General features: G+C 41.7%; 1 protein-coding gene across 1 annotated transcript in view; it reads right to left on the bottom strand.

Annotated features, from left to right (window-relative positions):
• Positions 1–10822, bottom strand: part of rtn4rl1a (reticulon 4 receptor-like 1a) — an 80774-nt gene extending 69952 nt beyond the window's left edge. Inside the window, exon 1 of the mRNA XM_019261294.2 lies at positions 10153–10822. Within this exon, the coding sequence (XP_019116839.1) occupies positions 10153–10165 (13 nt within the window). The 5' untranslated portion in view covers positions 10166–10822. The remainder of the gene's footprint in view (positions 1–10152) is intronic.
• Between the last annotated feature and the right edge of the window lie 5704 nt (positions 10823–16526).

Genomic DNA, 16526 nt, shown 5'->3' with positions numbered 1-16526 from the left:
ATGGATCGGGATGAAATTCATTAAACTCACTGGTGGGTCCTGGCAAATGCCTGTGTGTGTGTGTGTGTGTGTGTGTGTGTGTGTGTGTGTGTTGCTGTACAACCCAGATCCCTAAAACAGAACAGAGGAAGTATGTGACAGGGGCGGAGCTGTTAAATATTAATTAATAAAACATCTGAAAACTGAAAAATACCATTGTGGTTTCTTCAAACAACAGAGGAAAAAAGCTAATTTTTATATTTAAGACACTGGAACTAGAGAAACGTTTGACATTTTTGCTTAGTAAATGCCAACTGGCAATGACTCAGTAATCATACTTGTTGGTGACTTATTTTCTGTCACTCCACTTATCATCTGACCGGCTGTTTCAGCTCTAGACAGAGGAACAGAAACAATTCAAAGAAAAGATGAGATGAAAGATGTACACTGTTGTCGGTTTATCAGCTACACTAAAGCTAACTGACTGAGCAGTCCTGTTCAGTTGTGTTTTACAGAGTTGTTATAGTCAAACATATGATCATTACTGAAGCTGCTATACTGACATGAAGTGTTTCTAATTTTCATCAATCGTCATGAAGGGTTTAAGATTTAATGCAAGCCTGTTGTATTAGCCTGTAAACTGGCAGCAACTAATAAACTGGCAACTGAGTGTATGCCAATAGGTTTTTTGCCTTGATTGAAACTTCAACGTTCAAAAGTTGCAATAAAACTGCAAATGACATGCATTCATGTTTCATTTATTTGGAGGAAAATCTCCTTGTAAACAGTGAAAATGTGCTCAGTGGAGTCTTTCACCTGGTCAGTCTGCTTGCACGGACGGCTCAGGTGCTCTCGTATTCTGCGCACTCGTGTGCATCATTTCAACGGAGCTCTAACTCGAAGTGTAAGCACCAGTCGGAGGCAGATGGGCTCGTTAATGCAGTGATGTAGTTATGTAAGACCTGCTACTGCTGCCGCTCCTGTCTGTCTGTGCTGCAGTACACAGAGGGAGGTAGGAAATGTAAAAGAGAGCTTGTGAGTGTGTCTGCATGTGACTGCGGGAGCAACGATTATGCATTTGCTGACACACACACTCACACACACACACACATCTTCAGCTAAGTGTATAGGAACACTATGGGACAGAAGGGGAGTGATGTGGTAAATCAGGGTGAATTGACTTGTTGTCCTGGGTTTGATGAACTCTTCTCCCTCTTTAGCCCGTCTCCTTCAATTCCCCACATGCTGGGAAACAGCCAATAGAGGCTCTAAACACTTTACTGCACAGAGGTAGCAGAAAACAGAGAGCGAGACAGAAAAGCAGAGGAGCCAAGGGAACCAGTAAAGAAGCAAGGTTGTAAGGCAGCGTTTGTGCATGCATATTAATACACTATTACATTTTGGGACACCCAAATGCTCCATTTGAGATTTGTTGCAGGGGATAGACAAAACATCGTAAATAATGAATGTAAAATGACTTTTATCTATGAGGCACAAACACTGCTTCATTGTGAATAAATGTGAGATGAAATGCTGCATGTTTGTTAACTATAAAAGAGGTTGGAATTTTGATGAGAATTTTAAATGCAAATCAGGACAACAGGACTCCACAGAGGTAAAATAACACTAGATGCTAGATGATTCAATATATCAATGAAATCACTCACACTTTGCTAACTCCGCTATCCACCCAGACCTCCTTCCTACAAAGTCCCTCACTGCTCTAACAATGTCATGCTACATCTACATCCACTAGAGGTCCTTGTCAGGTAACCTTTGTAGTGGTTTGACAATTAAATACAGTATAAGGCCAGTCAGAGTAACAGATCCATGAGTTTGAAGGCTTTAGAGTTGTGTCTTTCACTGTGATGATCTTCAGGTAAGCTGTAGAAATATGGTGCACCTACTTGATTGGCCAATCAAATGACATAATTTTCAGGAGGAAGAACCCTCTGTGTTCAAGAAATATCAGAGGAACAACAGTGTCAGGAATATGGACAGTATAGAAACAGTATACAGTATAGAAAGAGTTTGCCACTAATTGCTGTGATGCCAGAACTTCCATGCAACAATCTGCATGTGATAGCAGGACTGCTGCAGTTAGAGACACTTTACGGAGGCATGTTAGAAAATCTCATCCTATTGACTTATTTTTCTGTCTCTTCGAGTTCTGTTTCCATGGTAATATCCAGAAAAAATCCACTTATTTATGTTTGCAGGCTTGTTTGTAATCGGATGGATATCAAGAGCTTATCTAGAATAAAACCCAGAATAGGAGCTGTTGGCTGCAATACAGTACATGCATGCAAACATATCACAGAGAGTGTGAACGGCATATATCAGAATAACTGGCACGTGGAATAAAAAATAATAAAATGAGATAAAAATAAAAAAGGAGGGAGGCAGAGTGAAGAGGGCGAGTGAAAAGATGGACTGGAGCTGTGTGATCTGCCGTGAGGAAAGCAGCAAGCCCATACTGCTGAGAGCTGTGGACCCCAAACGCCTTATCGGAAACCAAAACAGCTATCAATTATTCAACAGGTACAGAGCGAACCAGCTACAGAGGAGAAGACATGGGAGGAGAGGAGATTTGAGAGGGAGAGAGTGGGGGATAGAGGAGATATATCCTGCATGGGAGTTAGACACAAAGGATTAGATTATTTCTTTTTTGTGAGAGTGCAGAAACGTGCTCTGTGGTGAGTGTTTATCGAGAACACTGCATCACTTTTTGTCTAATGCATCAGAAACTATGAACTTTTGTTTGTTGTTTGTTTGAGTTCAAGGTTAGTTTCAGTACGTTGACAATTATGTGTAGGCTGATGGCTTCAGTTTAAAGGAACAGTCCAACATTTTCAATCAATCTAATGGTGCATTAGTTAGACAGCTAGCCTTGTTCTGTCCAGAGTGAAAAAAAGTATCCTCTGTATAACCTCTGGAGGGCATTAATTGACACGTTATATCTCATTTGTTTAACAAATTCATGACAGGAAACCTGTGGTTCTGCAGGGAAGTTACATGTCTTTTTTATTTATTTGGTAAATGGACTGTACTTATAAAGTGCCTTTCAAGTCTTTTAACCATTTAACTGATGGCATTAGCTATTAGTTACATCATCAGTTTTAGGAGCTAACCATTCACACACCGATGCGCCTTCGGAAGCAGTATCAGCATCTTGCTCAAGGACACTTCGACATGCAGACCGAAGGAGCTGGGGATCAAACCCCCGATAATCTGATTAGTGTATGACCCGCTCTACCTCTTGAGCCACAGGTGAGGTGTATATCAATCCACCCTCAGTACAGTTGTCATGAACGGGGAAATTAGCTACAGAGACCAAAACTGTTTTTTGTACCAGGCTGTAAACATGTTTATTTCTGCTGTGAAGTTGGACATTTGAACATGGGGACTTATGGAGACTGACTCACTTCTGGAGCCAGCCTCAAGTGGACGACAAGAGGAACTGCAGTTTTTTGGCACTTCCACATTAGCCTTACTTCACAGCCATGGAGGCAGCTTAACTGCTGTTTGCTAAGAAACAGTTCAAACACATAACTCCCCATACTGTCACTAATTGACATTTTCACAGTTCTATGTATGATACAACAAGGCTGAAATGCTAAACTAAGTTAGCTTTGTGCATGCAGCAACATGAGTTTCATATCAATCAATGACATTCTGAGAAAGAAAATCTCTATTTTCAATCATGTCTACACTGAAAGTTTATGGCTTATAAGACACATCCCAGCAATACTATAAATAACAGCGGCTCATTCACTTCATTAAGCAAACATGGAAGCTACTGGAAGCGAATGGTTTGTCCAGCTGCCTCTCCCTCTGGAGACAAGAAAATACCAAAGTTCCTGGTCCAGAGGGGGGGGGGGGGGGGGGGGGAGAAAAATCAGCACCACCCACCACACACACACCACCACACACACACACCACACACAATCAGCTTCTGTCAGCTCAGTTTTTATCTCCCGCTGGCTCCACTCTGTCTCTCTGTGTTCCCTTATCCTCCTGTTTCCAAATAATCGCTAATCTTCTTCCTGTGTCCCTCTTTCTGTCTCTCTCTCTGCCTTCCCTCTCTTTCTGCATGTCTGCATCAGGATCTGTTTGGTATACAATATAACTCATAACTTATCCCCCAGCTCTGATATTTACAGTAACTGCCCCCGAGGCTCACGCACAAACACACAAGCTCATAAAATCCTTGCACTCATCATGTTTTTGCCATGCAATCACACACATTTTCATCCAGAGGCGCTGCACGTATCTCACTCCTTGTTTCCTTGTACCACCCGCATGCACACATGCAGCACATGCACAACTAGCCCTTGCTGTTGCTATGTGAACCTGCAATCAGAGGCCTCCACAGGGCTCCTGTTAGAGAGTAATCTCATTTGATTGGGCACTCTATTCACACAGGACCTTGCTGTTGTGTGTGCAGCCGGCTCTCAAGGTGAATCCCTGAGATTCGTAAGCAAATTGGCGGACCATATTTAGCAACAAGAACTTTACAGCAGCTGCAAGTGGCATGAGTCTAATGAAAGGGTAATTGAGACATAAACCTTCATAGTTGGTTCATTTTGCTGTGCTAGCTTTATGATTTATTTTTTTTTGGTTTGTTTGAACAATGTAAGAATGTACAGAGTAATGTTTGCTTTGCTTTGGCCGGCTCCATTAACTTTGCACTGGAAAACACTGAAAATGCAAAACTGCATGGTTGCACAATATAAATGTGTGATGGAGTTTGTTTGGCAAGAAAGTTGAAATAAAACAGTACAGGGCTGTTGTGAAATGCCATTTCATGGTCTGTATACAGCTTAATTTGTAGCACTTGGTGTTTGTTTATTGAGCATCAAAACAATTCCCTCAGCGTTTCACTTTTTTATTTCTTGCATTGTGTTTCTCAGAGTTCACCACTTTAGAAGCTTGGAGCTGTAAAACACGAGTCCCTGTAATTGTTTTAAGGCTTTTCAACACGGTGCATTGCTACACACGTTCCACAAAATTGTTGTGCAACTTGATGATAAAACAGAATTCAGCAGGCAGACCACACGGAGCTTAGGATACAGCAGAAGAAAGAAGGAGTGTGTGAGTGACCTTGAGATCAGGCAGAGGGAGCGCTTGCAAAGGTCATTGATATGCACGGCCATCGCACGGACGCTCGCTGTGTGGTGATGCGTTTCATCCTGTTCTCTGCTGTGACTTGCATCAGAGATGTAATTGATTATCATATAAATTCCATTCCAGTCATCAAATCCCACGATAATTTAGTCTAATATGATGTATCCACACAAGGTACCACACTCCCTGTATTTTGTCGCTCAGCCTAATCTGTGAAATCTGTCCACTGCCTCAGGATGGTGGTACTGCAAGAGCAAATTTGGATCAATCTCAGCACTCAATTATCCCGCCATTTGGTGCTTCACGACCCGAATAAACATTTTGTCACTAATCCATATGTTATTATCTTCCACCAAAGCTATCATAGATGCAAGTAAACACACACACACACACACACACACACACACTCACACACACACACACTCAGATTGACACAAAACAGCAACAGCAGCTTCTAATTGTTTCACTGTAGTTTTAACAATGGCCTGCAGGCAAAATGTATGTGTGCCAACACAACTGTCAGATCAGCAAGAGGGGATGTGACATTACGCTTTGTCACAATGCCATCAGATATACTGTACGATAATACGTTTAGAACAGCGTCAATCAAATGGCATTCATCCTATGAGAAAGCAGGTTTAAAGATGACTTATTTCATACAGGTCCCCCATAATACTGCTGGAAAATTTCGTAATCAGGCCAGACCTTATTCACATTTGGGTCCAGAAAAAGCCATTGCCCCTCGAGCGAGGTTGAGGCTGTGGTCTGAATGAACAGTGACTTGCAATTTTACCATCATATATTGATATTGATCTGGGAATTTCAGTGCTGATCTGAGGTTAGCTGTGTATTATGATGGCTGAAGGTAATATCACAGAACATTTCACAACTTCAGATATTGCAAATTTTTGTAGATTACAGTATATTCTTCAACGTGGGCCGAGAGCAGAAGCAAGAGGCTCACACAAAACTCAATTTAAAATCATGTTGTTGCAATTTAATCCAGACCTGCAAATTTAAATACAATTTAAATTTGAATGTCTGAATTAAGTGTTCAAGGATGGTTCGGCACTTCCACTTTGGAGAAGCAAACAGGTGAACCGGCACGGAAGCTAAGCAATGCACTGCTGTACATAATGTATTTCAGCTCACGTCTGACAGGTCATTGAAACTGTTATATTGCTCTCTACCAAGCCACCAGACTTCACTGACAAGAACCCTAATTTGAACTCGCAGAATATCGTGATCACTGACTGGCCACTGCCTTGATCTGCAGCAACAAACATTAAAGTTTGGATTGACACTAACCAGTTTAAAAACAGAAGTCACTTAATAACCCACAATATAATAATATCATCCATCCATCCATTTTCTGTAACCGCCAGTTCATCACAGAGCACATAGAGACAAACAACCATTCACACTCACATTCAATTTAGAGTCACCAATTAACCTGTATGTCTTTGGACTGTGGGAGGAAGCCGGAGTACCCAAAGAGAACCCACGCTGACACGGGAGAACGTGCAAACTCCACACAGAAAGGCTCCAGCTGATCTTTCTGTGTGACCACTGCCTCCATCTACAAAAACTGCGCTAACCACTGCACCACTGTACCACCCATAAGGATATTATGTTACCAACATAAATGATAAAGTAAAGCAGTGAAAATGTTCTAAGCATACACTTCCTCTCCAAACTGGGAGTGTACCAACAGCTGTCTACATATACACTGACTATGGATAAGTACCTCATACCTTCAAACACACTTCAAATAACCCAAACTAACCCTTTAAGTGATATTACAAACTGTATTGGCAAACAACCGTTTTTAATTGGCACATCACACTTTTGTGTTGATGACTTCAAAATCACTGAATTTATTCCTCACTCCAGTTCAGCTGCCAGCACAAATGTCCAATTTCCACGGCCCATTTGGCAAATGTTTGTATACTCCTATGGTTCTCTTATATTTTAGCTCTAAAAACTGCTAACGTAAAATTACAGAGGACAGCAGTTTGCTGATTAATAAACACTCGCAGGAGTCTCTTCAGAAAGCCTCAAAATGATGCCATCACTGTTACTGTATATTTATTCTTAAATAGTATGCCATAATGGCTGAGACGATTTGGCCTCGTTTGAAAGTAAATGATAGCGCTGCAGCAGACTATGGCGCTGTTTCTAGAAACGCCCGTCCATCAAAATGCTTTTAAAACCTTTGTTTTCATCAATTACAGCTGCTTTGTTTGTCTGATCCACCACTGTCAGGACCCTGATGCTTCACCCGCATGTTTACTCTTAAATTCATCCACCCATTCTGACTCTAATCACCTAACACTGAATGATGGTGTTTCTAGATGAGATCTGGGTGGATTAGATGTGGAAAAATGCTTAATTCAATCTGCAGTTTTTTAAGAGGAAAATCATAGTATAATGCTGAGCTTTGGCATAAGAATGGACATTATTAGTTAAAAACATCATTTATTTCTTGCTCTTAATCAGTGAGTCAAGAGAATAGAAAAGTGTAAATGAATCATTTATAAATATTTATAATATTTATAAACCAATGATAATATCAAAGTTTCTGAAACTGAAAATATGGCCACCACTATGTCGGCCAACGCGTCCATGCTGTTAATCCTGCATAACTTTAAGCCTTAGTATAATGTGAACAGGTGAGTTGTATATAAATTCACCCTCAGTACAGTTGTCATGAACGGGGAAATTAGCTACAGAGATCAAAACTGTTTTTTGTACCAGGCTGTAACAACATGGGAGCTAATGGAGACTGACATGTTCTGTAGCCACCCTCAAGTGGCCACTCGGGGAATTACAGTTTTTTTAGCACTTAAACATTGGTTTAATTTCCCAGCCACGGAGGTTGCAGCTTAGTCAATAATTGTTGGTTGCAGGCCTAGCAGAAAACACAAAAATCAAAATGCAGCTCTGAGTCAGTGACAGAACACGATGAAGCCTTCCTTTTGTGTCTTTCTTAATACAAGAGAATTTTTCTTTTCATAACAACATTTCAGGTTTGGCATGTTTTTTTGTTCACAGTCAGTACGTGACTTTGAAAAAACTGTAGATAAAGCGAGAGACAACTGAAGAGTTGGAGACAGAGGCAAAGTCAAGTAAGGGAAACAAATCCAGCTTCAAACAAGCTGGGAAACAAAGCTTCGGCACCCACCCAAACCAGCCAGCTAGTAGCCAATCAGCCTGCCAGGCCTCTCTCTCTCTCTCTCTCTCTCTCTCTCTCCCTCTCTCTCTCTCTGGCAGGCAGGCTGGCAGCAGGAACTGGCCAAGCAGAGACATAGAGAAAGAATGAGAGACCGACAAATAGAAAGAGAGAGGGAGTTTCATTACACAAAAACACTTATCCTCCTTTGCCTCCCCCTCTCTCTCTCTTGTTTTATCCCACCACAGAGAGATACTCTGGGTAAAGGTGACAGACATAGATAACTGTATCTCAGGCAGACTGCACAATTACTCAGAATTTTATTATTGTTACTGACAGCCACATATTTGTAGGAGGAGATACAAAGCAAAGCATCAGCCATCACCACTGTGCGTCTTGTATCTGTGTGTGTGTGTGTGTGTGTGTACATGGGTGTGTGCTATCCATCTGAAATTACAGGAAGATAAAATTAAAGCTTGTCTCCCTCTAGCCAGCAAGCATAGTGTCTCTCTTTTGTTCTGTCACACACACACACACACACACACACACACACACACACACACACACACACACACACACACACACACCCCAACAGCACTAATCAGCCCTCTGTCAAGCCTATTAGGTCCCACCCTTAATGAGTTCGCCCAGCTTGTGCCCTGACTCGGGCCAACCAAGTAAGTTAATAGGTAATGATGTGCATGGGTGTATGAGTGTTGTTTCCCTCCTAAGCTTTGGTGCTGCATTCAAATAACAAATGACAGACTTCCAGCGTCTCTATTAAAAAATGTTCTCTATTATGTTCTCAGGGTTCAGTCAGCCGTGCGCTCCACTCATCACAAAACAGCACCAATCTGCCTTTCACTGGCACATCACTTTTTTTTCTTTTTTTTTTTGATTTCTTCCAGGTGGTGGGGTGGATTGGCAGATGAGTCACCACTTCTAATACTACTCTTTAAAATGTCTCTGCGCGTGTTGCATATTTTGTGGGTGTACTTTTCCCATCAGTGTTCTGACTGAATGAGTCCATTTCTAATAATAATGTTAACTAGACCTTCTCCTTTGTCACACACACGCGGGGATTTGGTGGGATTTGACAGGCCTACACACACACACACACACACACACACACACACACACACACACACACACACGGTAAAACTTCACAGTGAGACGGTAAACATCAGGAGTGCTGGGTGCGCGCTGTTGTTTTCTTTCCATTCGTCCACTGGGAGAGCCACCTCTCCTCTCCTCCTCACCTTTCCTCCCCCTGTAGGGCAACCTGAAGTCAAAATATCCTGCTGTTGGTAGGCTCAATCTGTCGTGCCAACGTAACCACACAGGCACACACACACACACACACACACACACACACACACACACAAGCGCGCGCGCACTCCAGCCATATGTGCCCCTAAAACGGGTGAAACTTTTGTAGAAAAGCACAATTTTAAACTTTTACTCAAACATTCCCATCCTCGCGCCCTGGCTTTCTTTTTCTCCCTCTTTTCTCTCTCGCGCACACTGGCGCGCGCAGCCCCAGCACCAGCCATCCTCGTGCAGGTAGAATCCTCCAAACTGCAGTGCGGCAGCTGTTCGCTATTTTAAGAATATTTTTACATGAAGTGGATAAATATTTAATTCCACTCTTCCATCCCCGGCCATGACAGCGGGTAAAAAGGAAAGAATGAAATGGCAAGTTGTTAACGCAGCACGGAGAGGCTCCTCTGAGACTCCATTTAGGCGAATATTCAAAAATAAAACGCTCCAAGAATTTATACCAACTCACACACACACTCACACATATATATGGACACTAACAAACAGCCACATCATCATCAGCGACAGACAGAAGTGAATCCTGTGTCTCTTACCTCGCCTAAACATGTTGGCAGCGGCTGTTTGGACCGTCTAGTGTCTGTGCGGGAGTAGCATCCTTGTGAGGATCCGATCCTTAAAATGTTATTTTGATTCCCTTTGACCGACAGACAGACAGACAGGCAGGCAGGCAGACAGGCAGGCAGTCTGGAGTCTCGTCTTCTCGGTGGCTGTTTTCTCAAGTGGAGATGGTTGGAGGAGGTGGAGGAGGTGAAGGAGGAAAAAGGGGGTCGGGTGATTTTGGACAAAGCTGAGGCTAAAAAAAAAGAATCTCCGCCACTGACAGAAAGGAAGTTTTCTCGTGAGTGAAAACACCTCGTCCCGTTCTAACACACTCAGATGTGTTTTAGTGATATTTCAGTTCATCGCCGTCCGCTGTCTATGATCAGCATGCATTCTTACTTTAGTTCAAAACCCCAATTTAAGAGAAATGTGCTGTCAAGCAGCGCGGATTGAAGACTGCCCGCACAGCAGAGGAAAGTTCCTTCAGGCTATGTCTTCACCATCTTCATCCTGTCAGGGTGCAGGTCAGGTGGAGTCTAAAATGTGCTGGGTGATGTGGATCCTCGGTGTGAGTCAGTGCCGTCTACTGTCTCCGTTACCGAAGAGCTCCGAGGCAGCCGCTTCAGTCCCCCCTCCCACTGCGAGATGTGACTGATGAAAGCCAGAACAGCTCTCTCTCTCTCTCTCTCTCTAAATAGGCTGTTCTTTATTGGCACGACAAACAATAACTCTATTTGTTGTCCTCCTTCTATCACTCCTTGCACCCTCTCACTCCTCCACTTATGTCCGAGTCATCGCCTCTCTTTTCTCTACCTCAATTCAATTTCCCTTCAATAATTCACCTCGTCCGTGGTCCTGAACAAATAAATTACCAATGCTTCAAGTTCAGTTCAATTACTCTCCTTCTCTTGTTCTGTTCATTTACTGATATGTCCTTACTCTCTGTCTTGCTGACTCTCATATTATAATCCAGACTTTCTTCACTGGCATGGCAATTATTCAGTTAAGTGCATTAATGCCAGGGCAGGCAGTTTATAATCAGGTATAACAGTTTGGAATCAGAGAAAAAAGACAACAAATGGTTTGCATACTACAAAACAATCACTGGAGAGAAATCATTGCAAAAAAAGAAAATAAAAATACTATGATATATGAGGGGGACATGGTGGTGCAGTGGTTAGCACTGTCACCTCACAGCATAAAGGTTCCTGGTTTGAACTCCAACTTCCTCCCACAGTCCAAAGAGATGCAGGTTAACAGGTTAACAAGTGTCAATGGTTGTTGGTGACTTAATAGATATATTGATTCAAATTATCAAATCAAATCAATTTTATTTATTGTATTTGTTGAAAATAGATCTGTTCCTGGAAAACAACAGTTCAGAACTTTGCCTCTCAACCTTATATGGTCATCTTCTAGCTAAAGGATGTGAAGTGATTGTGAAAGAATTCTGTGTAACTGAGATATTAATGTCTTCTTTGTGAAGGAAGTGAGGGCCACAGCGTGCCCCTTGTATCTGCAGGTCTAAGACGACACATGTTATTTACGTTCTGTAATTGTACTATTCTGAGTTTGTAATAAACAGTCTCCAGACTGATTTCAACTAGACTACTACTACAAGAAATACTTTTGACTTTTCTTTTCACTCCTCAACATTTGTCTCATATATTTTTTTTACTTACAGATTTACATATAAAGCAGAGTATGATCAGCCTTTAAAATGCAATTATAGATTAAACTAAATGGCCCAATATAAATTGTTAAAATTGTCTCCACCTCAACTAACAGCAATATTAAAATGCTACTTATATGTTATGTAATAATATAACTCTCTGAAAGGGGCCATTCTTTACTTTTAGTCAGCCACTTTATTAACTATACACTGTATGATCTGACTAGGATGATACAACGAAGGCTGAAATTGCTAAACTAATTAGCTTTGGCGGCAGCAACATGAGTTTCATATCAATCAATGCATTTGTGAAAGAAAATCTCTATTTTCAATCATGTCTACACTGAAAGTTTATGTGCTTATAAGACAACATCCCAGCAATACTATAAATAACAGCGGTCATTCACTTCATTAAGAAACATGGAGCTCGACTGGAAGCGAATGGTTTGTTTTCCAGCTGCCTCGCCCTCTGGAGACAAGAAATACCAAGTTCCTGGTCCAGAGGGGGGTGGGGCGGGGGGGGGGCTGAAAATCCAGCCAACACACACAACACACACACACACCAACACAATCAGCTCCTCGCATCTCTCTCTGCCTTCCCTCTCTTTCTGCATGTTCTTGCATCAGAATCTGTTTTTGGCGTACAATATAACTCAAACTATCCCACCAGCTATGATATTTACAGTAACTGCCCCCTAGGCTCCGCACAACACAAAGCTCATAAATCCTGCAACTTCATCATGTTTTTGCCATGCATCACACACCTTTTCATCCAGAGCGCTGCCGTATCTCCTCTTCTTGTTCTTGTACCTACCGCATGCACACATGCAGCACATGACAACGATCCTTGCTGTTGCTATGTGAACCTGCAATCATAGGCCTCCACCAGGGGGAGGTCCTGTTAAGAGAGTAATCTCATTGTATTGGGCCAACTCTATTCCCACAGCGACCTTGCTGTTGTGTGTGTCAGCCGGCTCTCAAGGTTGAATCCTGAGATTCGTAAGGCAATTGCGGACCATATTTAGCAACAAGAACTTTACAGCAGCTGAAGTTGGCAATGAAGTCTAATGGAAAGGGGTAATTGGAGACATAAACCCTTCAAGTTGTTCATTTTGCTGTGGCTAGCTTTATGATTTATTTTTTTTTGGTTTGTTTGAACAATGTAAGAAGTACAGAGTGAATGTTTGCTTTGCTTGGGCCGGCTCCCATAACTTTGCACTGGAAAACACTGAAAATGCAAAACTGCATGGTCTGCACAATATGAAATGTGTGATGGAGTTTGAAGTTTGGCAAGAAGTTGAAAATAAAACAGTACAGGGCTGGTTGTGAAATGCCATTTGCATGGTCTGTATACAGCTTAATTTGTTAGCACTTGGTTGTTGGTGGTTATTGAGCATCAAAACAATCCCCTTAGCGTTCACTTTTTTATTTTGCACTTGTGTTTCTCAGAGTTCACCCATTTAGAAGCCTGGAGCTGTAAAACACGAGTCCCTGTAATTGTTTTAAGGCTTGTTGCAACAGGTGCATTGCTACACACGTTCCAAAAGTGTTGTGCAACTTGATGAAAAACAGAATTCAGGGCGAGGACAACCCACGGATCTTAGGTACAGCAAGAAAAGAAGGATTTGTGAGTGACCTTGAGAATCCAGGCAGAGGGAGCGCTTCTAAGGTCATTGCGTATGCGACGGCCATCGCACGAGACGCTCGCTGTTGGTGTGCGTTTCATCCTGTTCTTGCTGTGCTTGCATCCAAGAGATGTATTGATTATCATATAAATTCCATTCCCAGTCACAATACCCACGAGAATGTAGTCTCAATATGATGTTGCCAACACAAGGTACCACACTCCCTGTATTTTTGTCGCTCAGCCTAATCTGTGAAACTCTGTCCACTTGCCTAGGATGTGTGTACTGCAAGAGCAAATTGGGATCAATCTCAGCACTCAATATATCCCGCCATTTGGTGCTTCACGACCCGAATAACATTTGTCACTAATCCCATATGTTATATCTTCCACCAAAGCTATCATAGATGCAGTAAACAACACACACACACACACACACACACACACTCACAACACACCACTCAGATTGACACAAAACAGCAACAGCAGCTTCTAATTGTTTCACTGTAGTTTTAACATGGCTGCAGGCAAAATGTATGTGTGCCAACACAACTGTCAGATCAGCAAGAGGGGATTTGGACATTACGCTTTGTCACAATGCCATCAGATAACTGTACGATAATACGTTTGAGAACAGCGTCAATCAAATGCCATTCATCCTATGAGAAGCAGGTTTAAAGATGACTTATTTCATACAGGTCCCCCATAATACTGCTGGAAAATTTCGATCAGGCCAGACCTTCTTCACATTTGGGCCAAAAAGCCATTGCCCCTCGAGCGAGGTTGAGGCTGTGGTCTGAATGAACAGTGACTTGCAATTTTACCATCATATTTGATATTGATCTGGGAATTTCAGTGCTGATCTGAGGTTAGCTGTGTATTAGATGGCTGAAGGTAATATCACAGACATTTCACAACTTCAGATATTGCAATTTTTGTAGATTACAGTCATATCTTCAACGTGGGCGAGAGCAGAAGCAAGAAGGCTCACACAAAACTCAATTTAAAATCATGTGTTGCAATTTAATCCAGACCTGCAAATTTAATACAATTTAAATTTGAATGTCTGAATTAAGTGTTCAAGGATGGTTCGGCACTTCCACTTTGGAGAAGCAAACAGGTGAACCGGCACGGAAGCTAAGCAATGCACTGCTGTACATAATGTATTTACAGCTCACGTCTGACAGGTCATTGAAACTTGTTATATTGCTCTCTACCAGCCACAGACTTCACTGACAAGAACCCTAATTTGAACTCGCAGAATATCGTGATCACTGACTGGCCACTGCCTTGATCTGCAGCAACAAACATTAAAGTTTGGATTGACACTAACCAGTTTAAAAACAGAAGTCACTTAATAACCCACAATATAATAATATCATCCATCCATCCATTTTTCTGTAAACCGCCATTCATCACAGAGCAACATAGAGACAAACAACCATTCACACTCACATTCAATTTAGAGTCACCAATTAACCTGTATGTCTTTGGACTGTGGGAGGAAGCCGGAGTACCCAAAAGAGAACCCACGCTGACAACGGGAGAACGTGCAAACTCCACACAGAAGGCTGCCAGCTGATCTTTCTGTGTGACCACTGCCTCCATCTACAAAAAAAACTGCCTAACCACTGCACACTGTACCACCCATAAGGATATTATGTTACCAACATAAATGATAAAGTAAAGCAGTGAAAAATGTTCTAAGCATACACTTCCTCTCAAATGGGAGTGTAACCAACAGCTGTCTGACATATACACTGACTATGGATAAGTACCTCATACCTTCAAACACACTTCAAAAACCCAAACTAACCCTTTAAGTGATATACAAACTGTATTGGCAAACAAACCGTTTTTAATTGGCCATCACACTTTTGTGTTGATGACTTCAAATCACTGAATTTTTCCTCACTCCATTCAGCTGCCAGCACAAATGTCCAATTTCCACGCCCATTTGGCCAAATGTTTGTATTACTCCTATGTTCTCTTATATTTAGCTCTAAAAAACTGCTAACGTAAAATTACAGAGGACAGCAGTTTGCTGATTAATAAACACTCGCCAGGAGTCTCTTCAGAAAGCCTCAAATGATGCCATCACGTTACTGTATATTTTTCTTAAATAGTTATGCATAATGGCTGAGACGATTTGGCCTCGTTTGAAAGTAAATGATAGCGCTGCGCAAGCATACTATGGCGCTGTTTCTAGAAACGCCCCGTCCATCAAAATGCTTTTAAAACCTTTGTTTTCATCAATTACAGCTGCTTGTTGTCTGATCCACACTGTCAGGACCCGATGCTTCACCCGCATGTTTACTCGTAAATCATCCACCCATTTCTGGACTCATCACCAACACTGAATGATGGTGTTCTAGATGAGATCTGGGTGGATTAGATGTGGAAAACAATGCCTTAATTCAATCTGGCGTTTTTAAGAGGAAAATCATAGTATAATGCTGAGCTTTGGCATAAGAATGGAATTATAGTAAAACATCATTTATTTCTTGCTCTTAATCAGTGAGTCAGAGGAATAGAAAAGTGTAAATGGAATCATTTATAAATATGTATAATATTTATAAACCAATGAAATATCAAAGTTTCTGAAACTGAAATATGGCCACCACTATGTCGGCCAACGCGTCCATGCTGTTAATCCTGCATAACTTTAAGCCTTAGTATAATGTGAACAGGTGAGTTGTATATAAATTCACCCTCAGTACAGTTGTCATGAACGGGGAAATTAGCTACGAGATCAAAACTGTTTTTGTACCAGGCTGTAACAACATGGGAGCTAATAGGAGACTGACATGTGTAGCCACCCTCAAGTGGCCACTCGGGGAATTACAGTTTTTTTAGCACTTAAACATTGGTTTAATTTCCCAGCCACGGAGGTTGCAGCTTTAGTCAATAATTGTTGGTTGCAGGCCTAGCAGAAACACAAAAATCAAAATGCAGCTCTGAGTCAGTGACAGAACACGATGAAGCCTTCCTTTTGTGTCTTTTCTAATACAAGAGAATTTTTTCTTTTCATAACAACATTTCAGGTTTGGCATGTTTTTTTGTTCACAGTC

The sequence above is a fragment of the Larimichthys crocea genome, chromosome XXII (genome assembly GCF_000972845.2).
Source record: "Larimichthys crocea isolate SSNF chromosome XXII, L_crocea_2.0, whole genome shotgun sequence".
Lineage (NCBI taxonomy): Eukaryota > Metazoa > Chordata > Actinopteri > Sciaenidae > Larimichthys > Larimichthys crocea.
This window is presented reverse-complemented; position numbering and strand designations above follow the sequence as displayed.